Source organism: Bos taurus, chromosome 22 (assembly GCF_002263795.3).
Source record: "Bos taurus isolate L1 Dominette 01449 registration number 42190680 breed Hereford chromosome 22, ARS-UCD2.0, whole genome shotgun sequence".
Taxonomy (NCBI): domain Eukaryota; kingdom Metazoa; phylum Chordata; class Mammalia; order Artiodactyla; family Bovidae; genus Bos; species Bos taurus.
In genome coordinates, this window is record NC_037349.1 from 51909998 (window position 1) to 51932400 (window position 22403).

Genomic DNA, 22403 nt, shown 5'->3' on the forward strand with positions numbered 1-22403 from the left:
CTTGTGGCCCACCCCCTTGCTGTTCCTCGGCATCAAGGGACTGGTGTGCGCCTTGTGGTCTTCACCTCAGCACCTCCTCTGGGAGATGGCTGTGACCGAGGGTTAGGGTCTCAGTGAGCGTTGGTTGCTTATGGAGATTTTCCCTGCCCCACCCGCCTGCGCTGGGAGGTGGCAGCCAGACTGAATGAGGATGCACAGTGGGCCCCGCCACACCTGTAAGGACAGTGCAGAGACTAGGCTGGTCCAAGCTCCTGAGGTGTGGGATTTAAGCCCCTTCTTCTAAGACCTTGGGTCCCTCCCTTCTGAGCCTTCACTCTTCTCTTGGTTGGGAGAGCGTGGCCCCCAGCCCAGGGCGCTGAGGTCCTCCTCCCTGAGAGGAGCCCCGTGGATAGCGATGCTCACAAGGGATAAATAGAACTTTATTTTAAATAAACATTTTCATTCTGTACATGGCCCCAGCAGAGACAGGGCTCAGTCGTCAGCGGTCTTGCGCACATCAAAGCTGCCGCAGGGCCCGCGCAGCAGCTCCGCCAGCAGGGCGAGCAGCTGCCCATGCTCCTCCTGCACACAGGGCGGCAATGCCGCCAGCTCGCTGCGCAGGCTCCGCTCCACCATGCGGCCCAGGGCCCGGCGCAGCTCCCGCAGCAGCCGCACGGTGCGCGAGTCACCCTCCAGCCGCAGCAGGTCACTGTCACTCAGGGAAATGGTGGCCCGGCGCCCGTCATCTAGAGGAAGGGAAAGGCGCGAGGAGCCCGGGTGAGGCCAGGCCCAAGGAGGCAGGGCAGCCGGAGGCGCGGAGCAGGGTGCAGGTACCCACCACGGATGTGGACGTCCCCGTCGGTCAGCAGCAGCACGGCTAGCGGGTGCACCTGGGAGGAGTCCCGGACGAAGACGCTGCCGTTGGACTTGACAGCCATGAAATACGTCAGCCATCGGCTCCGCAGCCGGGTGGCCTCCCTGGGAACAAAGGGCTGGGTGAGGCCCCTCCTGAGCCACCCCCGCCGCCCCGCTCCACCTGACAGTCCCCACCTGTTAATGGTCGACTTGTGCAGCAAGATGTTGCCGGATTTGGTCCTGTACGTGACACTGTTGGGCTTGAACTTGCCCTGCCGGGTCACCTTGCCCTGCCTCACCTGCAGGGGTGAAGGGAAAAGGTGGGTGGGTTGGGCAAGGAGCCGAGATGGGAAGAAACCGCAGCCTGGTGCCCCTGCCCCGAGGCAGCACCTGGATGAGGTTGGGGTAGAGACCCGCCATCAGCACCCCCTTCACCAGCTCCTCCTCCTCACTGTACTCGTTGCACTGGGCAGAGGCCAGGGTGCAGTCCGAGGGCTTCCCAACCAGGAAAGCCTCATAAATGTTCTCTGAGAACTGCTTGATGAGTCCTGGGGAGGCAAAGTTGGGGTGAGCCTAGGGCCCCCTCACCACACTGGCCCAGTCCAAGTGGGAGGGGCAGAGGGCTCAGGGCAGCGTGGGGCCCGCTGACCGTGGATGAAGCGCAGGCTGGGTGCGTAGAGCAGGTTCTCCTCCAGGTAGTTCTCACGGGAGCTGCGATCCTGCCAGCGCAGCACCTCCTCCCAGCCCGACACCGCCCGCACGAAGGCCAGGTGGTCACTGCCGCTGTCGTGGCTCAATAGTGCTTTCACCTGGGATGGGGGGAGGGTGCCGGGGTCACAGGGCAGGGACCAGAGGAGGCCACCTCGGGACAGAAGGCAGCGGAGGGCTGGAACGGGGAGAGGAGGGCCAGGTGCAGGCACCGGGTCTGACCTTGTCCACCTCCGCCCGGTTCTGCAGGCTGCTGCTGAAGGGGTCCCGGGTGAGGCACGAGACGACCACTAACAGCGGGTGCAGGCAACGGAAGATGGCAGCCAGCACGATGGCCTTGGCCAGCCGCGGGTCAGTGGAGATGTGGGCCAGGCGCTGCCCCAGGGTGGTCAGGTACTCCCGCTGGTCCAGAACCCCTGCAAGCTCAGCGGTCAGTCCTGCCCTTGAGAGCCACTCGGCAGCCTGGCCCAGCCGTGCCCCACTCACCAATCTCCTGGAGCAAGATCACGGCCTCGTCCACCGCCTTGATGTTTGGACTGTCTACGGCCTTGGAGAGGAACTCCACTGCCTACAGCGTGAACGAGGCAGAGCCTCCGTCAGCCTGCACCCCATCTGCGCACCCCCAGGCCCCCCACCCACCCCTGCCGCACCGTCTTCTCTGGCATGTGGATCTTGGCCTGCAGCACCAGGTTCTCCAGGGGTGTGCGCAGGATCTCTGGCACTTGGAAAGGAGCCATCTTCTCCAGCCGGCTCCGCGGGAAGAGGTGGTAGGCAAAGCCAGACTGGCAGCGGCCCGCCCGGCCCCGGCGCTGGATCACATTGGCTCGTGACACCCACACGGTCTCCAGGCAGGAAACCTGGGGAAGGGGGCCTGTGAGCAGCCACACACATGCCAGAGGCCTTCCTCCACGCTCCCCCAGGCCTGGCCTTCATCCCACTCGACCCCTCGATGGCCCTCCCGCAAGGACACTGAGACCCCACGAGTGCAGCCCTTTCCAGACACACAGGCCCGGGGTAGACCTGGGCTGGCGCCAGGCCGTGAGAGGAACCACCTTGGTCTTCAGGTCGTAGCGTTCCTCCTTGTGCAGACCGCTGTCCACCACGTGCACGATGTCATTGATCGTAATGGACGTCTCGGCGATGTTGGTGGCCAAGACGATCTTGCGTACCCCAATGGGAGGCTGCTGGAATATGGCCTTCTGGTCCATCATCGGGATGTTGGAGTGCACTGGTGGCAGCGAGAACACAGTGGTCATGGGCACGCACCACCTCCGCCAAATCCTCCCCATAAAGGGCAGGCAAGAATTTTGACCCTATTTTGATGAAACTGAAGTCCAGATTCGTAATATGCCCAGTAGAGGTCACCAACCCGGTAAAAAGTAGTGTGGCCTGATGACAAACCCAAGACCCTGAGCCCAAGGCGAGTCAGTCCCTGGGACAGAGGGCAGGCCTGGTGTAGGGGCCACCATCCTCGCTGACATGCTCTCACCTGGCAGAATGAGGTACTTGCTCTCGTGCATGCCCAGGGCCTCCTGGAGGCGTTGCTGGACTCCTTTGATCTCTTGCCAGCCCGGCAGGAAGCAGAGGATCCCACCTGTAAAGGGGCCCTTCAGGCATGAGCCAGTGGCTCCTGGCAGATGGAGGGCAGGGTAGGCCTGGGGGACAGAAGAAAGCACCCACCTGGTTCCCCGCGGGCATCGATGTGCAGAACCAGATCAGTCACGAGGTCCAAATCGAGAGCGCATTCATCCTCAGACTGCGGTGGGGAAGAGAGGCCAGTCACAGTCCCGGGGCCAGGGATCGTGCATAGGACACAGCCACCGCGACTCGGTGAGGCCAAGGCACGTGACACCTCACCTCCAACCCTCACCACACCCTTGTCAGGCAGGCCCGATCTTTGCCATTTCTAGCAGGGAAGAAGGGGAGTCTGGGAGGACAGGCCAGGAGCCACAGCGGGGCAGGGTGGGCGTACCCCTCACCTCGTGGTGCCGGTGCCGGTGCGGGTACTGGTGCTTGCCCAGCTTGGCCAGGATGTCCTCCAGGTAGTGCTCCTTGACGGGGTACATGAAGCCGGGGACCTTGATGACAGGGCAGCCACCAAAGTAGCGGGAGAAACGCTCGTTGTCGCCAGTGGCGCTCATGAGCACCAAGCGCAGAGCCGGGTTGAGCCGCTGCAGGCCCTTGAGCAGGATCAGCAGGAAGTCCGTGTTCACGTCTCGCTCGTGCACCTCGTCCACGACCACGTGGCTCACGCCCTCCAGGCTGGGGTTGCTCTGCAGCTTCCGCAGCAGTATGCCCACCGTGCAGAACAGCAGGGCCCCTCCTCGGGCCGGAGGCTTGCTTTCCAACCGCACCTGGAAGCCTACGTTCCGGCGCAGGGAAGGGCCCAGTTCATGGCTGACGCGCTGCGCCACAGACACGGCCGAGATGCGGCGGGGCTGGGTGATGATCACGTTGCAGCGCGCACCGCGGCCCTCGGTCACGTAGCGCTCCAGTAGCAGCTGGGGGATGCGCGTGGTCTTCCCACAGCCCGTGTCCCCAGCAATGACCACCACTGGGTGCTGCTCGATGGCATTGAGGATGGTGTCCCGATGAGGGTCCACGGGGAGCTGGGGTGCCTCCTGCCAGACTGGCCCTCGCCGCCGCCACAGCTCCAGCAGACTCTGGCTCAGACGCAGCTCCTCCGCTTCTGACAGCGGCACGTAGGGCTTGCCTGTGATGGGGTCACTCAGGGGCCCCGAGTCCTTGCCCAAGGGCAGGATGTCCTCACCCTGCAGCCGGAGCTCTGAGGAGATCCACGAACTCTCCACGGGGTACTGGGGGGACAGGAGAGGCAGATGAAATGATGAAGAAGAATCCCTCCTCCTTTACCCACAGCCAGTCCCTCCACAATTCACACCTCGACCAGAGGCTGTGGTCCAACCTGCCGAGCAGGACTCAGTCCCTAACTACCCTGGGACATCTGTGGGCAAGACTGGACAGCTCGGGACCAGGGTGCTCCCAGGCTCCACCCCAGTGGGGAAGCAGGGGGTCACTGTCGCCTACTGCAGGTGGAGGCTGTGGGCAGGTGAGGGGGAACGTGGGGATTCTCTTACATGGTTAAGGAAGGTCTCGATCTTGCGGAGGATGGGCTCAGGCACCTGGATGGTACACGGCCGGCGCTGGGTCTCACCCAGCTCTCGCAAGGAGGCCAAGTTATACATGGCGTGGGTGAGCGGCTCGTTGTTCCGGTCCACCAGTCCCAGGCTCTGCAGAAGGACACGGATGGCTCCGTCTAGGGCCCGCTCCCCAGAACTGGCCCAGACCTGCTCGGCAGCTCCAGAGAAGTCCTGCAAAGCAACCTCTACTCCCCCCATCCCGCCCCACCCCAGAGCAACCTCTTTTCTAAGAGATTTTTGGGTTTGGACTGACATGGTACAGGAGCAAGAAATTAGGAACCAGGAAAATGTTAAGTCTCCACCAAAAAAAGTTAAAAACAATTCAAGGAAAGTAAGACCTGACGTGTCTGAGTATTAATCACAGCCCCCAGCTGGCCAGGTCTGTGCCCCTGAGCAACAGGGGCCCCCACAACAGCCCAGTCTCATGTCCATGAATTCCCAACACAGACCTCTGGGCCAGGTGGGCCAGGCCCTTAACCACCCCATAACATGGCCTGCAAGCTCCTCCGCTTTCTCTGCGCACCAAAGCCACCATCCCAACCCCCCACCAATCTTTCAAGTCCAACTGCCACACCACCTCCTACCCCTGCATGATACCCAGTTCATCACACAAATGTACATGGAAATTCCTGTAAGTATCTACTTATACAACTTGGTAAAATAAGCCACTGGAAGGGAAACTGTTGTTTTATTTCCGCATATACCCGAAACCACCTCCCCAGAGGAAAGACAAAGCATTCCAACACATTGGAAAGCCAGCCGTTTCCCCCATACTCTGTCATATCCAGATTCTGCACTTCTAAGGAAGTCTTCCCCTGCAGGGACCAATCACCTTCCTCTAGCTTCCGAGTCCCAGGAACAAAAGAGGTGCCCACCCTGCTGCAGGAGAGGCCCTGTCCTTTCCCAGGCTCTGAGGATTGCCCGCCGAACATGGCTGCCCCTGGGAAGCTTGCTCCTTCCTGAGACAGGTGTCTACCATGCTTGGGTCATCTTCTCATCACTGTTTTTATCAGGTTAAAATACAGACTTCCTCAAAGTCCTCCCAGTTAGCCCTATTTCTGTCCTCTTGAGCCACAGGTAACAACACAGCCACTCTCTCTCACCACTTACCCGACCCCATCCCTCTTCAGTTCTCCAAATCTCGCTACCTCTCCCCATCAGTCATATATGATATTCAGTTCTCAGAGCCAAACATGTACCACAGGTTTCTGTCCATTTGGAGTAAAACACGGTGTCTTTCCTCTTAGTCCGCAAACCAGACCTCCACTGGGTTCAATAACACCCACGACTGGGGATTCATCTCATCTTCAGAGCCGCTTCAAAACGACTGCTGGCTGTAAGCCACACTGCCTTCGCCTGATTGTTGGTCCCCTCAGTCTGCATCCCGTGTGAAGTCACACTGTTCATATTGGCCACAAAGCCCAAGTTACCAAGATCTTTCTCGACACCAAGCCTGGCCCCCAAGAGAGACACCATTTCTCCAGCTCCACACCATTCAGAGAGATGAGCATGTCTCCTCCTGCATTCACCCGGGCTCCAGCCCACAGTGCTGAAAAGGCTGAGCTCACAGCAAAGCCCCTCTGCAGGAAGTGCAGAGAAGCCCTGGAAACAGCGCCCCCAGAGCCTGACACACAAGGCTGGGACACCAGCTACTCCAAAAGCCTGGCAAAGGTGGATTTTCATTTCCTGGAAAAGTGGACCATTTGCCAAGGGTAGCAGGGAGCTCCAAGACACCTCATGCATCACACCAGGGACCCTTCCGCACTCACCTTCAGTTTCTTACAAGCCAAGGCTGCCGCTTTATTCTCTGCCTCTGCTTTGCGACGCCCCTTGGCCACGAAGGTCATGGGACAGGGCCAGAGCAGGGTGAGGGTGGACAGCTTGGTCTTGGTGCCCACGGTGTGGAACTGCATGAGGTTCTACACAAAGGGCGAGAGGGGGTTACAAGGCGGCAGGGAATGAGAACTTCTAAGTGTTCTCTGAATGCTGAGGAACCCAGATACGGATTTAACCCCGATCTGAGCAGGTACCAAACATCAGCCACAAAAGAAGTGCCACTGAACAGGCAGAAGACAGCCCCGTGGGGCCGCAGTTCCAGGATCTCGCTCAGCATGGTTTACAGGAGGAGACGGCATCTGGGCAACGCCACTGCCTGCCCTCCTAGCCCACTGCCCTCTCAGCACTGTCAAGGCACACAGGTGTGATGGCAGCTGTGGGTGGAAGCTGCCAACGCAAGCTAAGAGCCAAGCACATCCTGGGGGAACAAAAAGGCCTTGCGCCTGGAGAGAAGCTCTGAGTAACCAAAGCCCCTCAGCCCGGCAGTGAAGAGGAAAACCTCAGCAAGTCAGCCACCCGCTCCCAAGCCTCCATCGGTGCCCGTACCCCTTGAACAGACCTGGGGTCTCCACTCCTACAGTCCCCAGCCCCATCCCGGGCTCAAGTGTCCTGACTTCCGTCCTGCCTCCGAGGACCTCAAGCTCCCCCAGCTGGCGCAGGCTGGGCTAAGGGAACGGGCGTCTAAGGCCTCCCACAGACCTAAGTCTCCCTCCCAACCTGATCTTGGGCAAACCCAGACTTGAGCAAGCCGGCTCCCCACTCACACACGCTTTCAGGAGACCCAGCTCACCTTGGCTGTGGAGGAGGATGTTGCTATCTGAATCACCTTGGCCAGAAGGTTCTTGGGAAGTGGAAACTGGGTCAGAGCCCTAATAGCACTGTCGTCATCTGTCATTTCAAAGGAACCCCCCCTGAGAGGACCAAAGGTTTAGGTGAAAAAGCGCTCTCTTCCCAAGCCAGTTTCACCTGCTCTGAAACCCAGGGGCTCGGACACAGCATCACTGCAGTGGGCAGCCAGGAGGTGGGGGCATCTCCACTTGGCCTGTGGTCCTCTCACAGACACACAGCACACAGGGCGTGCCCTCAATTCCTCCAGACACACAGGAGAGCGAGAGCAGGGGGCAGGCAGAGCAGCTGCCGGGGCTCTGAAGGGCTCAAGTGTGAGCTGGAGGGAAGGCCTACGCTGCTGTCTTGCAAGAGCCCAGCCAGGGCACACAGCCACAGCTGGCGGTCCCCAAAGAGCCAGACATACCGAGAATGGAGACACTGACTGAGGCGCAGGGCAGGGGTCTCCCATCTCAGAGAAGGCTCCAGGGAATATGCCCCCACCCACGTCAAGGCGCAGCCCGTTTCCCCGGCCTCCCTTGCCCCTGGCTGTACCTGGAATCCCTGAGTGGGGCGTGGGAGTCCTGCTGGGTCATAGACAGAAATTCAGTGACATCGATGGTCCCTTCTTCTAGTTCTTCCTCCTCATCCTCCTCTTCCTCCCGACCCAAGGAGCGGGACAGGCCCCCAGGTCCCCCTGGCCGGATGCTCTCAGGATTCAGCTGCCGCCAGGAAGTGGGTGGCATGGTGGGTTCTGGGCGCCACCAGCTGTCAGCCGGAGAGCCAAAGCGATCGGCTAGCACACGGTATTTGGCTGCATCAAACAGCTCGTTCCGGGGACCCAGCAGACCCCAGCCCTAGGGGAAAAAGGGGGGCGCTGTGAGGGCCCTTAGCACCCTTACACCACAGGCTGTTCGGAACCTGCCCAGTTACCCCGCAGGTCCTTTGTGTGTGAAAGCCATGCTTTTTCACCAGTCTGCTCACCTCAGGCCTGGCCCAGAACTGGGCACAGAGAGAGCACCTAACCTGTCTAGCATCAACGGATGAAAATGACAGGGTAAATTCTTACATCTGTTAGACAAAAGACCAAGAAACTAAAGAAAAATCCCCATTAAAAACCCCATGGGGCAACAGGAAGCAGATGCATCCACAAAGTGATCTAGAAAGCTCCAGTGAGTGGCGTGGCTAGGAAATACGCCGCCTACGTCGTGAAACAGATACACCTCTGAAACAAGAATCCCGCACTGGGAACCTGTTCTAGAATTAACACCGAATGTTTTTAAAGCCACTTATAGAAAAATATTTTAAAACATTCTCTTCTAGAGAAAATTAAATAAGACACCTGCCAAGTCTCTAACGTGGACAAAGCAACACGCCTGGCACTCTGAGCACCAAGCGAGGGACACCCGGTCCCTACCCTCAAGCAGCTCTGCGTCAAGAGAAGCGCAGAAAACCAGAGTCTGAGGAACAAAGCAGTAAGCAAGAGGCTAGAGCACGAGGTTAAAAAGCTCAAGTTGCGAGTGGCAAAGACAAGAGAGGTGAGCCGCAGGTGAGTAAAGAGGCTTCAGACGTGATGTGGACGGCGGGCGCCAGGATCCAGGCGCCGCTCCACAGGGTGGCTTCAGCCCCGCCTGACTCCCAACAGGCTGAGGAGTGACCACCCTTCTGAAAACTCTCCCCTCAGGTTTCTGAAAGAACCAGCTGTAACTTAAAATGGCATCAGGTAAAGCCTACTCAAAACAGCAACAGTGACCATGTATACATATGTTTTTAAAAAGGTATAGAACTTGGTAAAAGGACACAAATGGAGGGCGTTCCTGTGATGAAACGTTTTTGCCCAAGGAGAGCAAAGCCACCTAAAGTAAGCCATGTAACGTAACTCCAGTTAAAGCGTGGACGGACTCTTTGGGCCCTTGACCAAACTGTCACATCTCTACGGAGGAACACACGAGGATTCTAGTGAGATGCTGTGACAGAAGACGGGAAAAGGGCACGCCACGCACACCCGCACGGAGGAAAGCCACAAGCCGCTCGGGACGGGGGGCATGGATGCCTGGCCCCGCCTCAGCTTTCGCGCTTCTGCCTCACTGTTTACACAGACTGTCTGATTATACGGAAAACACACGCAACACCCTCTCCCTTGGCCTTCCCCAGGACGACAGCATGCTCTTCCTCCCTGCCTCCCACTCACTCCCAGCCTGCTCCCTCCACGGCCTGCCTCCCTCCCAGGGGCTCCTTCTGTGCGCTCGCGCTTCCCCACCCCCCTCTCTTCCTCCTGCCTCCATCGGACCCTCCACTGTGCTCTGCAGCTCTGTAACACCCCAGAGAAAAGCTTCTGCGCTGCTGCGACCTGCATCCGCGCCTGTTCGGGGTCCCCGTCTCTGGGCTTGCCTGACCCTGCCGCCGCTGCTGGGGACTATTCCTAAAGGCAGGCTCAGTGTGTCATTCCAGCACCCACAGATCAGTCAAGACTCCTACTGGAGACACCTAGGAAGTGTGTTGAGGACGTGGAGACCCTGGAACACCAGTGCCCTGCTGGGGGAGGCACAGTACTGCCATCACTATGGAAACACTATGGCAGTTCCTCAAAGAATTAAGAATTACCATATCATCTAGCAATTCCAATTCTGGGGGTTAAGAGCAGAGTCTTGAAGGGGTATTTGTACACCTAAGTTCACTGCGGCATTATTCACGCTGGCCAAAAGGTGGACCCCAGAGTCCATCAACGGATGAACGCATACACAAAACGCATATATACATACAATAGAACATAGCAGCCTTTAAAAACACAGAAATTCCGACCCTTGCTACAACATGGATGAAACTTGAGGACATTAAGTGAAATAAGGCAGTTACAAATTTCACTTATATGAGTAGTAGTCAAATTCACAGAAACAGAAAGAACTGGGTTGGCCAAAAAGTTTGTTCAGGTTTTCCCATCAGCTGCTGCAGTGGCTGCCAGGGGCTGGGGAAGGGACTAGGATGAACAGTTGTTTATCGGGTGCAGAGATTCAGTTTTGCAAGCGGATGAAGTTCTAGAGACTGGTTCGTCAACAACGTGGCTGTGCTTAGTATTACTGAACCGTACACTTAAAAGTGGTTGAGAGAGTAAACTTTTTACCCACAATTAAACATACAAACAAACAAGACTACGAGCACAGACAGAGGAGAGAGAACAGGCTGGGGAGGAATGTGAGCACAGCTTGCTGAGCATGGTCTCGGTTTAAAGCACCTTTCACATTCAGGTAGAAAAGCACCTCTGCCCCTCGGCACTACTGACATTTGAGCTTAATTGCTCAGTCATATCTGACGCTTTGGGACGCCATGGAGTGAAGCCTACAAGGCTCCTCTGTCCATGGGGATTCTCCAGGCAAGAATACTGGAGTGGGTTGCCATGCCCTCCTCCAGGGGATCTTCCCAACCCAGAGACTGAACTCAGGTCTCCCACATTGCAGGCAGATTCTTTGAGGCAGGTAGCTCATCTGAGCTACCAGGGAAGCCCAGTGACATTTGGGGCTAGGTAATTCCTTGTTGTAGCGGGCTGTCCTGTGTGTTACAGGACATCTAGAAGTATCCCTGGCCTTATACCAGCAGCATTCCTCTTTTTGTGGCCGCCAAACATGTCTCTAGACCTTATGAAGTGTCCCCTAGGGGGCAAAATCCCCTCTAACTGAGAATCCCTGAGGTAGAGCACTCAATAAGGGATGGCAACTTCCAAGACATTAAACAAAGAAAGGATGGTTGAACTTCTGAGAGAGATAGGATCCACTGGGGGAAGGAGTACAGAAAAGGAGACATTTACAGAGAGTGGGAGACGAAGAGGAGCTTGAAATGAGCCAGAGCAAAGGAGAGCAGGCACACCAATCAGCTGAGAAAGATGCCCCACGGGGCCGAAGCCACAGGACATTCAAGCAGAGCGAGGCCTGGGGAGAGGCTCGGTGCTGGCGAAGCTGCCCCAGTCAGCCGACAATCACCATCAAACACCACATGGATGTGAAGGGAACCAGGACCATAGGAAGGGCTGCAGCGCTCGAGTGGAGCAGACCACAAGCATGGAGAGCTGTGTGCGGGGAAGCAGGGCTGGGGGAAGCGATCGGAACACTGAAGACTTTTTTTTTTGGCTAAGCCTCCCTACTGCTTGCAGGATCCCAGTTCCCCAACCAGGGATCGAACCTGTGCCTCGGCAGTGAAAGCGCAGTGTCCTAACCACTGGACCGCCAGGGAATTACCCAACACTGAAGTTTTGATGCCTACAGAAAAGAATCAGATGAGGAAGGATTGGAAAATGAAATAAAAGGGTAAAAGATGGGATGGAGAAGATGCAGAGAGGGGAGAGAGAAAAGAGAAGGGCTGTATGGAGACCCAGGATAGGAAGAGGGACTTTCCTCCTCAGATCCAGGAAGGAAGCAGGACAATGAACTCTGCAGACTGTGAGCGGGAGAGAAGCTGAAGGAATATAGCTTTGTCCCTGGCAGACCAAAGACCAGGGAATGTGAGGAAGATCCAAGGATGGCACAGCCATGAAGGGAGTCAGTTAGCGAGGGAAAGAAAGACTGGGAGCAACTGTGAAGATGTAGTAACTGCTGCCTGACCAAAAACTCAAAGCAACCCATGTCCAATCAGTGGGAAGTGATAGAGAAATGACTATTATTCTTTCATTGTAAGCAAGAGGACTATGCGGCCACAAGGAAAAACCTATATGAAATAACAGGGAGAGAACAGAAGCCAAGATAGAAGTCTGTTTGTACAGAGGGAGTGCTCTCCACAAAGAGGTTCTTCGCCGTGGTTTCTGAAACCACAGAAAGTAAGTAACTACAGTGGCAAGAAAGTAATATCCATCTGTTCCCTCAACGGCTGAAGCAAAAAGGAACCACACGATGAAAAGGGCTCAGGAGGTTGAGCAGTTGAACACTCTGCCATCCTAAACCCAGGAGCATCTGGCCCCAGGAAGACCATTACTGCGAGAAGCTCCCAGGAGGAAGGTCTGCGTGGTTTTCATGAGGGGAGGGTCACCTTGAACAGCTGGCAGGCCGCGGCTGCAGCCTGCCTCTCGGCGTCAATCTTCTTGCTGCCATAGCCTTCTACCTCAACGCTCTTGGGCCACTTTATGTGGAGGGTGACTTTCTGAGAAAAAGAAGAGAGAAATCAGAACCCTTGCCTCTCTGGTCTACAAAGGTATTACAAATCACATGGAGAATCCACAGGAAAGCTGCAGACCTCATAGCAGCAGGGCTGGGTGCAAGACAGAACCCCGACCCCATCATTAGCTCCCTGGAAGGCTCCAGGACCCCCCTTCCCCCCTCAAGCCACTGTCCCACCTCAAGTTGCTTTGCTTCTTCAAAGTGCCATGTTCCAGTCAGAGGGCAAGGTGGGACCCACCCTTATTCTTAAAAATCTTCGTTCAGAATGGTTTGCCTGCATGCTTCCTGGTCCCAGGACCTACAAGACTCTGGGAGCAGGAATCATCATCAACTCTAACCTCTACAGTTCCAGGAAGTTGAAGAGGGACCAATGCCAGGGCCCACTACAGTGGCCTGTCTCACACAAGACGAGAGAGCGTCTCGCTTCACTTGCCCGTGTTTCCTTTCCCTAAACCAGACTCTGCTCCAGACCTAGCTTTGTTCTGAGATTCACTGCTGACCATTTGCAATTCAAAAAACCTACACTGTGGCCTCCCTGACGAGAAACCTGGGGGAGAAAAGGGCAGCTGGTTTCCTTCCTGAGACTCAGACCAACGTGTTTCCCTGCCACCATACCTTTTTCTTCGGTCCATTTGTATGCACGTAGACCAATTTGTCTTTTGCGTGTGAGATGCCAAGGGCTCTTCCAATCACACTGTTGAGAAGATTTTTGGGCTGTGGAAACTCTTTTAATAGGTCCCTAGAAGCTAAGAAAACAAGGACAAAAGCATTATAGTTGTGTTGCTTTAAAAACTCTGTGGGGTATGTTTCAGGGCAACCCTGGGCTGGATACTGAGGATGTTGGCTCGCAACCCCAAACCACCCAGGAGCATCTTAAAAAGGACGGGCAAAAGGCTTCAGGGTTTACAGAGGACAGTGGACCTAGACCCACTGGACAATCATCTCCTTGTTAAAGACAAGGGTCAATCCCCCAAACACCAGAGGGGAACCAGCCAGCATCCTCTTCCTCACCCAAGCTCCTGACTTCATACATTAGCTATAGAAGCCTACATGGCAGCAACCCCCCATAATCTGATGTCTGAAAGAAAGCACTGAACAGAAAAAAAAACAAACAAACCAATCACACACACATACATACACACGCACACACACTGGAGATCAAGACAATGCAAGGCCCCTAAAACAACAGATACACAAAAGGGAGGAATGCCTGCAGAGTCTGAACACCAAGCCGCAGTTCTCAATCACACCTCAGCGCCCTGGAAAAGGCCTCCCCTTTCATCCAGATTATGTGTAGGGACATTGATTAGAGACCTCCAGAGCTGAGCCACAGGCATGAGCTGGTCCTCCCAGGAGTTCACCGCAGTGAACCAAGTGGAGGCAGGATGCATCAAACATCACGAGCGATACCTTACATTTGTTTACTTGCACTCTGGATCAATTCCAGAGCACAAATGGGTGAGATGTCCACCTAGAGGCAGCTTGTGCCAAACACAGGACTTAGAGAGACCATGAAGAATCCTGTTGAGTGGCTGAAAACAGAAGGAAGAGGCCCAAAGCACCAGAGTGGACCTTCAAGAGATGCAGGGTCAAAGGAGATGGAAAGCTTTTTCATTCTCCACCCACAGTCTCTGGCCTATAATTCAGCTCCAAAAAATATTTTTTATAGCGCCTGTGTGTGTGTGTGTGTGTGTGTATGTGTGTGTGTGTGTGTACCGGTGCGCATCAATCATAAGTCACATGGGGAACGTCTTCACAGCCCTGCACACTGATCCCCACAGGACACTTGAGAGTGGCTGTGGTGTTGGGGAAGTCTCTGTGTCCTGAAAACGTTCTTCCACGTTTAAGCTCTGCTGTAACTCTGCTGCCTGGGTTCAAACTGTTTCCCTGGAGCAGACTCCCCTGTCAACTGGCCAAGAGGGAAGATTCTGCCTGGCCCTATCTCCTTCTGAAGGATAACTCTTAAAGCTACTGAGAATCAAGTAGCCAAGAAACAGTATGTAAGCAGACTCAAAGGGCTTCCATCTCACAGGAGGGCCTAACTTTAAGTAGCCCACTAGACACACATATAATATAGATGTGCAGTGGTACCCACTCTAACTCTATAAAGAGGCAGAGGCCAGCACACTCTCTGTCCATCCTTGATCGGCAGGGGTGCTCTAACTAGTTTCATTTCCTGCCCTATTCAGAAGGCAAGCGCTGGGATCCACTTTGAGCAACCATTCTGTCTCTATTTCAGATCTTAAAGTCCCAGATGTATACTGAGCTTTCCCTTTTCTTACAACGGGAAGGATGTGCTTACCCGTGATGCTCTAACCCTAGACCACCGACCTGGCAGGACCTGGACGTTTACCTGTTTTCCCCAGCTCCCTCGTGGTACGCACCTCTCACCTACTGTTGCCAGGTGCAGGCGCTCCAGTCCCAGACCTCTGCGCTTGGGGTCCATTTGGACCTGAACCACACTGAGTTTTACAACAGTTGGGCTGCGGCCCGCCACTGAATGGCTGTCTCAGCCATACCGAAGAGGGCCCGACCCCGGCCCGCGCCCCTAGCTCTGCCATCCCCAGGAATCAAGGGCGTCGCAGCCTGGCTGCCCCCGCCACTGCCCTCACCGTTCACCACGCTTCCATCGCCTTCCCCAGGCTCGCCGGGGGCCGCCTCGGCCTCGGCGGCCTCCTGGGTCCGGTCGGGGCGGGAGCAGCCTGTCGAGAGGCCACGCGGGCCTCCCTGTCGCCCGATGGCGCGGGGACCCAATGGCCGCAGGCGCGGAGAGACGCCGGCGGCCAGCGCCATGAGTCTCCTGGCGGTAGCCATCCCGCTCCCGCCCGCCCCCGCGACTCCGGAGCCGGGCAGGAACCGGGCAGAAGGGCAGGAACGGGAAGTTCGGGCCCGCGCGCCCCCTGCCGGACGGGAGGACCCGGGACCGAGCCGACATCACACTCCAGTTGACCGGTGGGCTGACTGGATCTGTCTGGGATTCTGCCGAAATCACACCCCTTGTAAATCCAAACCCACAGACTTGTCATTTGAAGGCCGGAAGAGAGAGTGGGGTTGTCCGGGAAACACTACAGGCCTTAGCTCAATGTCCACCCAAAGAAATGAAGTAGAAGTTCCCTCTGGGTCCTACCCAGTGCTGGTAGATCGCTTCTACGTGCCCTGGCAAATTGGCTTGCACTCCAGCAGGCGGACTGTAAGATAGTGATTACTGCTAAGCTGGGGCACATCCACCTCATTTAATGGCTTACAACTAGTGAAGAATCTGGAAGCAGGACATGGAAGACCTCTTGAATATTAGCAAACCAGAATGAATCTCCAGAACAGGAGTCAAAGGTGAAAAACACCCTGCGCCCAAGAACTGAGCTGATGCAGCAGTGAAAAGTCTGAAGCTGCTGCTGTTCCGCACGTGTGTGAAAGCCAGATGGGATTCTGCCTCCAAACCGTCCCCCCAGGGTTCTAGCCAGGCTCATGCCTCTTCTGCCTCTTCCCGCACTGAGGAGCATCAGACTGAATCTGCATGTTGGGGCAGTGACAGCAAGGGCCTAAGGGTCTCGGTCCCTTGGAAGGAGGCCTTTGTAAGAGGTTAGCAGTGCAGCTGGAGGAAGCTGTGGTGGGGGTGGGAGTTGTTTGTTGTTTGTTTTATAATTCTAGATAAGATTCCCAGGATCCCCTCAAGAGCTTGTTGAAATGTTACTGAGAGCCACCCTCCACAGTTTCTTGGTCATTAGCTCTGGAGCGGGGTCCAAGACCTGCATTTTTAACGAGTTTCCAGATAATACTGAGGTTGCCGGTCTGGGGTCACACTCAGAACCGCTGGCCTATGACAAGAACATGGGATTTAAGTCCTAACACCTGGGCTCAGTTCCAAGTCTACCACTTGCCAGCTGTGAACCTTGGGCCATTTTATCACTGGGGAAAATGAGGACGAACCTGCTCTACTCACTTGGTGTGGCTGTGGTTAAGATAAAATGGGGATGTTTGGAAGAGGGATTTGCAGAGTGCTCTGACAGAGACGCCTCTGCCCTCTGAGGTCTGAGACGATGGGAGACAGGGCCCTCGGAAGCAGATCCAGGGCAGAATGGGGCAGCTATAACTCTTGTTCCTCCCTCCCCTCCTCAGTGTTTAACCATAAAAGCAGGAAAAAGGGAAGGTGGCCCTGGCACCAATGGTTGACCTCATAAAGGGACATCACCATCTGTGTCAAACCCCTCTACCCCCACCCACGGCCTGTCGTTATGATCCATCTAGGAACGGCAAGACCCTTGGAGCAGAAAATGATGCTACCAGAGCTTTGAACGTGGCCAAGCGGCACTTTAATTTGCCAAAAGCTAAGGCATCCACCCAGCTTCAGTAGTAGTTTTCAAGGATTGTTAGCAGCCCAAATTCCCTCAAAAGAATCCAGAAGCTTAGTAAGTCAGGGAGTGGCGGCAGCAGCTGAGGCCAAAGTTTGAAAACTATGGCATTTGAAAGCTGAAGGAGGCAACAGCTTAGATGTCACCTGGAAAGTAAGGCCTGGGCCCATCCTGTGTTTTAGGAAACCCTCAGAATAGCACTCTGCTCTGACAGTCACTTAAGCTAAGGTTGAAATGCTATGATTTCATGGATTAGCTTCCAAAGGGCACAAAGTGGAAAGGAAGATCAGCCATGAGCTTGTTCATTGTTCAAGCCAGGTACACAGGGATTCATCATACTGTTTTATCTATTTTACAAAACATATCTCAAACAAATGTGGGAGATTTCATGTAAAAAAAAAAAAAAAGGTCAGGTGATGGATGCCAACCAACTAGCTCCTTCTCTGGTAAGCTCTCTGCCCTCTTTTCCTATTTCATTTTCTCCATCTGGGTTCTAATAGCTAGTGTCACCTTGAGGACATATTTCACCTCCACAAACCTCACTGCTTTTTCCAAAATGAAGGCAACTCTTAGACCAGGTCTTGAAACCCCTCTGGTTCTGTGATCTCTTCATTAGTCTAGAGGAGGGGTGGCCAAACTGTAATCTGCAGACCAAACCTACCCACCGCCTGTTGTTATAAATGAAGCTTTATTGGAACATAGCTCACTCGTTCCTGTAGTATCTATTAGTGCTTTCGTGATATCATGGCAGAGTTAAGTAGCTGCATGAGAGACCATATGGTCTGCAAAGACTGGAACGTGTACTCTCTGACTTAAAGAAAGTTTGCCAACTCCTGCTTTAGAGGACCTTGAAGAAAATTAAAGGGGGTTCAGGCATGCCCCTGTTCCTTTCCACCAACATTAAGCCTTCTCTTCTACTGTCCATTCATTGGGGAGAAAAAGTTGACTCCTCTGCCTGTGGAAAAGGAGGGAAGTTCTGAAAAACGGAAGGGTTTATTGGCTCAGAGAGCTCTCCATCACTTCTGGATCAAGCACAACATCGGGTACTCAAAGTGCTAAATAGTGACATCTAGCAGCATGCACTTAAGGTTAAAAATCTGCTGAATATGCAGGAGGGGGATTTGAGGATTCTAAACTTTGGTGGCCCCAGGAAAATGCAACAGGAGGAAGCCGAAGACAGTCTACTTCGGGCAGACCAGAAAACTTCTGGAGGGAAAGCAGAGGGGCCACTGATATCCGTAAAAACCAGGGTCAACGTTCTGTCCACCTAGTCAGAGTTTGATATTTTATGGACACTCAAATGGCAAGAAATTGGCAACAAGAAAGGTAATGGGACCTACAGGGGCTGGGGGACCACCCTGACCACCTTACCCATTCTCACAGGTTTCCCAGCAATGTATGTAAAGCCACAAGGTCCCCTGAGGCAAACCACCACTCCAAGAGGTGACACGTCTACACCAGGGAATGGACGGACCAGTACCGTGGTCTCCGGGATCCTGCCAGAAGGTGAGTTATTCCATGTCACTTTCCAGCGCTCTACATCTCAGATCTGTGTGGTGGGAAAGATTCCCAGGGGAGGGGACGGGGCAAGGTTCTTAATTTATTCACCCTTGACTTTGGAACAAGGCCTTGGTAAGAGGTTGGTGGTCGAGTCAGGGGTAGATTGGGAAAGGAGGTGATATTTTTTTTCCAATTTCAAATCTGACTCGGATGGGCACTGTAACCTCTTTCAGTGGCCACCATTTTTCAAGCACTAGTCTCTCATTTGAATACCAGAGAGACTGTTTCTGCCCCGCACTTCCTTCTTCAGAGGTACCAGCAAAGCCTCTAGGGAATCAGAGAGCATGGCAGAAAGGTCCAAGAGTCACGTGGTCTACGGGCTTGTTGCTCCCGTCACAAAGGAACAGAGGCAAGCACCCTTCAAAGCTTAAAAAGAGAGAAAGGGAAGGCAAAAATGCACACACCCAGATGCCTTCTGGAGACGCAGCTGTGAGAAGACAATCAGGCACGGGGGTGGGGGTGTCTGTTCCTGCAGGGCGACAGTGCAGGGCAGCTGCCGCTCCCAAGAGCAGTGGCCTTCTCCTCTGCGTGTGCTCCAGGAGGCACTGCCTAGTCATGCTGCCTGGTTAATCCCGGCTAACCATCTGTAAGCTTAGCCAAAGCACATCTGACACTCTCAGAGCCACTCACCTGCCATGTTGGAAATGTTAACGTTCAGCCTTTTCGAGTTACAGGGCATTTTAAGAAAGAAAGAAAAAAGGGCAATCAACTCTCGTTTTGGCAACGGTAGGGGGTGGCATTTCTTTAATACCTAAGTCAAACGGGCAGAGGGGCCGAAAGGACTGATTTCTATGCTGCTGTCTGTGTCAGGGCCACCGCAGCAGGGGGGCAGCGCGTGTACAAACCGTGTGGGTGCAGAGCAGCGTGTGCTGCAGAACCGGAGGCGCTGGGCGCTCCCCGCACCCTTCCTGAGCTCTTGACCTTCAAAGCACTTTACAGACAGAGCCTCAAGTAGACATGCTGTCTTCACAGAAGGCAAAGACTCTAGGAACTGTCATAGTGTTCTTCCACTAAAAACCTGAGGGAGCGGAGACAGGCAGCCAATGGAGTTGGGAAGAGAGCTGTGGGCCAGGAGCACTGGTCTCAGCAGAGCTGGAGAAGATTTGAGTCTGAGGGAAGAGAAGAGACACTCGCAGGCAGAGACGCTTCCCTGGGTCCTATGACTGGCCCTGCCCTGGGTGCCAGTGGGCTGAGGTGAGCGGCCACCTGTCTGGGGGCTCTGACATTCTCCCCAGTCAAAGGGAGAGCCTACCTTGCCAAACAGCCCGGGAGGCAGAGCTGAATGTCAGTAAAGTGCTTTGAGGCGCCAGAGGAGATAGGATGGTGATGTCAGGTGTCCCCAAAGCCTCCAGATGGAGGGCACTGGGTCGAGTCGGGCTCCCTGCTTTGGCCCTGCTACAAGTGCCCTGCGTCTTCTGAGACCTGAGCCGAGACTGCCTAGAAGGTCCAAGCCCTCTGCGTCCCCGCCCTGGAGCCAGACACCCAGGCGGAGCCTAGGCTTTGTCCCTGGTCACACGAGGAGGCCCAGTGAGACAGTAGGGTCTAAGCCAAGTGGCCGAGCATCATGAAATAACCCAGACCTTTCCAAATGATGTCTCCCTGAGGGCAGCAAGAGCTCTGCTAACCCCGCTCCTCCTCGCTCCCTTTCCAGAGGCCTATGGCCCTGGCACCCAGGCTCCCTGTGCCGCCCGCCTCCCCGCAGGCCCTGGACCCAGCTGGTGCTGGAGACATGGCTCCTCCCTTACCTCGAGAGATGGTCCCTCCAGGGGCAGGGTTGACACACATGGGTGGAAGACGGGGTGGGGGAAGTTTGCACTGACGCTGCCTGTGTTGGGCCCGATCTGGGGAAAGAGAGAGGGCATCAGGGTGACGAGGTCTCACCCCTCACCGTTACAGACCCCTGCAATGACTCACCCCAGAGCACCCGGGAGGAGCTCTGGGCAACAGGACAGCACATGGAGCCAGTCACAGGTTCTGAGAAACAGTGCCAATACCGCTCAGAAAGAAGGTAGTTGTTTTATAGATACAGACGCGATACATGACAGCCTCAGTTCCCCCTTGGCTCTCAAAGCTCTCACAGTGTCCCAGTTCTTCCAGCTACCCTCCGTGAGTGCAATGCCCATCCCATAAGCTTCTCCACAGTCTCACGGTACCAAGCAAATCGGCCGGGCTCTTCCACTTATGGAAACTATCCCTGCATCTGCCATAGGCTCCCCACATGAGCCACCGGATCCCCAATTACTCTCTCTCTCTACAAATTGGGGAGGGAAGGGGCTACTTGACTCCTGGTGTCCTCTGCAAGAGCCAGTATCAGATCCACACTTTCTAGTCTTCTCTTTCTTGAAGTTAATGATTTACCATTCCAAATATTTCCATTCACTTGGAGACCAAATACTACCCATCCGTGATCTATAAAGTACATTTTTAGGAAGTTCCAAAATTTTGATATACACGAACTAAAATTAAAATGCTCACTGAGCATTCCATGGGAAGGTGGAAATCTATGGCTAAGGAAGGTGTAAGGTCTTTAAAACCACCTAAGTGGTGACAATATCAGAGAACACTGGTCTGGGGAGAAAGGTGCAGGAGCTCTCTGCCCCACAGGTTTTGCTACAATAAATGAGGGAGGAGAGGAACAGGGAGAGACAGTCACACACTCTATACACACTTGAGAAACAGCCCACAGTGCAAAAATGATGCCCCTTTCTATCATGCAAATTAGCTCATATATGATTGGCAAATATGGGGGAATGACATCAGTGAAACGTAAGAACCTTTGGTTCAAATCTAATTCTGCTAAGGCAAAGGAACTGAAAGGTGGGAGTGGAATGATCATTTTCAACAGGAAAAGTAAAAGCCCCTTCAGCTTTATTTTTTTTAAAATTAAAGTCAATGCCTGTAGGGGATCGAGGTGGTAGACACACGGGTGCTCACTATACAATTGCTTCAACATTTCAGTATTTCTGAAATCTTTTTCATAGTACAGTGTTGGGGGAAGCGCTGACTTGCACTCAGGGTCCCCTCCCCCACATTCCCAGCAGCACTCTCTGCTTCAGGGCAGCCCCGCAGGGCTCAGGGCTCCGCCTCCGCTGGCGCTGTCTCAGCAGCTGCCACTCTGCTCTCTTAGAAGGCTCCTTGTAGGTTTTCAGCATCACACTAAGCCGCCTGCCTCGGTGGGCCAAAGCTTCTTCCCAGTCGCCCATGACAGTTTTGTCATATCCTGGTCATATTGCCAGTGTATTGCCTCAACTCTATTTCTGCCGTAAGCCCTCTTAAAACATTATATATAGGTGTGTGATTTTGTGGAAAACACAGGTGGTGTTACAGCGGAAATGCTGTTACTTCTGGAACCAAGTGCCTAAGATCAAGGTTTATCTTGGAATTAATTCTGGCTCTGCCTTGAAGCTAAGGTTGTAAACTGAATCTTTCCTTTCCAGATTGAGGAAGGTCTTCATTCATATCCAAGGGTGCTGGCTTGGGGAAAAAAAAAGAATAAGTGATTTGATGATTATTTTATTCCATTAAGCATTTCCAGTAACTGGGGGAAGGTTGTTACAATTCCACAACAAAATCACAGAGCCCTCTTCTGACCACTGGAGCTGGAGGAAAATTGCACATTCTTGAGGTTGATATGGTATTTTTCAAAGTTTTGTGTGGACTGTAAAAGAAAGACTCGGCTTGCTCTTTATGGCCTGCTTCTGATGGCGTTACAGCTGAGACAAGAAAACTGTTAAGATGCTGGCAAAGGTAATAACAGGTTAGTTACCAGGCACACAAGTTTTCTAGTTGGCAGACGTTGGCAGCTTTGTTTAATTACACAATAGGAAAGATGGTAGCCACAAGACCCAGCGGGCCACTGTCTATAATGCTACAGGGAACTGCTAGGGCCATTACCTTCAGAACCATACAAAGGCCTAGCCCATCGAGAACATAAACCCCTAAGTACCAAAAATCATCTCTGAAACACACCTATCTCCACGCTAGTGGCTTGT

General features: G+C 54.3%; 1 protein-coding gene across 9 annotated transcripts in view; it reads right to left on the reverse strand.

The window, feature by feature from the left end:
- Window positions 1–398: 398 nt before the first annotated feature.
- The window catches only part of DHX30 (DExH-box helicase 30), a 28265-nt gene continuing 6260 nt past the window's right edge, over window positions 399–22403 (reverse strand). For 4 of the 9 annotated variants that reach the window (XM_024983067.2, XM_024983068.2, XM_059879909.1 and 1 more), the window contains 20 exons: window positions 20157–20252; window positions 18223–18347; window positions 13118–13248; window positions 12375–12485; window positions 7917–8218; window positions 7327–7447; window positions 6470–6619; window positions 4638–4790; window positions 3522–4358; window positions 3223–3298; window positions 3032–3136; window positions 2595–2770; window positions 2193–2399; window positions 2029–2110; window positions 1765–1958; window positions 1484–1643; window positions 1225–1382; window positions 1030–1133; window positions 818–957; window positions 399–725 (listed from right to left, as the gene is read on the reverse strand). In XM_024983067.2, coding sequence (XP_024838835.1) covers window positions 472–725; window positions 818–957; window positions 1030–1133; window positions 1225–1382; window positions 1484–1643; window positions 1765–1958; window positions 2029–2110; window positions 2193–2399; window positions 2595–2770; window positions 3032–3136; window positions 3223–3298; window positions 3522–4358; window positions 4638–4790; window positions 6470–6619; window positions 7327–7447; window positions 7917–8218; window positions 12375–12485; window positions 13118–13248; window positions 18223–18347; window positions 20157–20252 — 3682 coding nt within the window. In that variant the 3' untranslated portion in view covers window positions 399–471. 9 annotated transcript variants of the gene reach the window in all.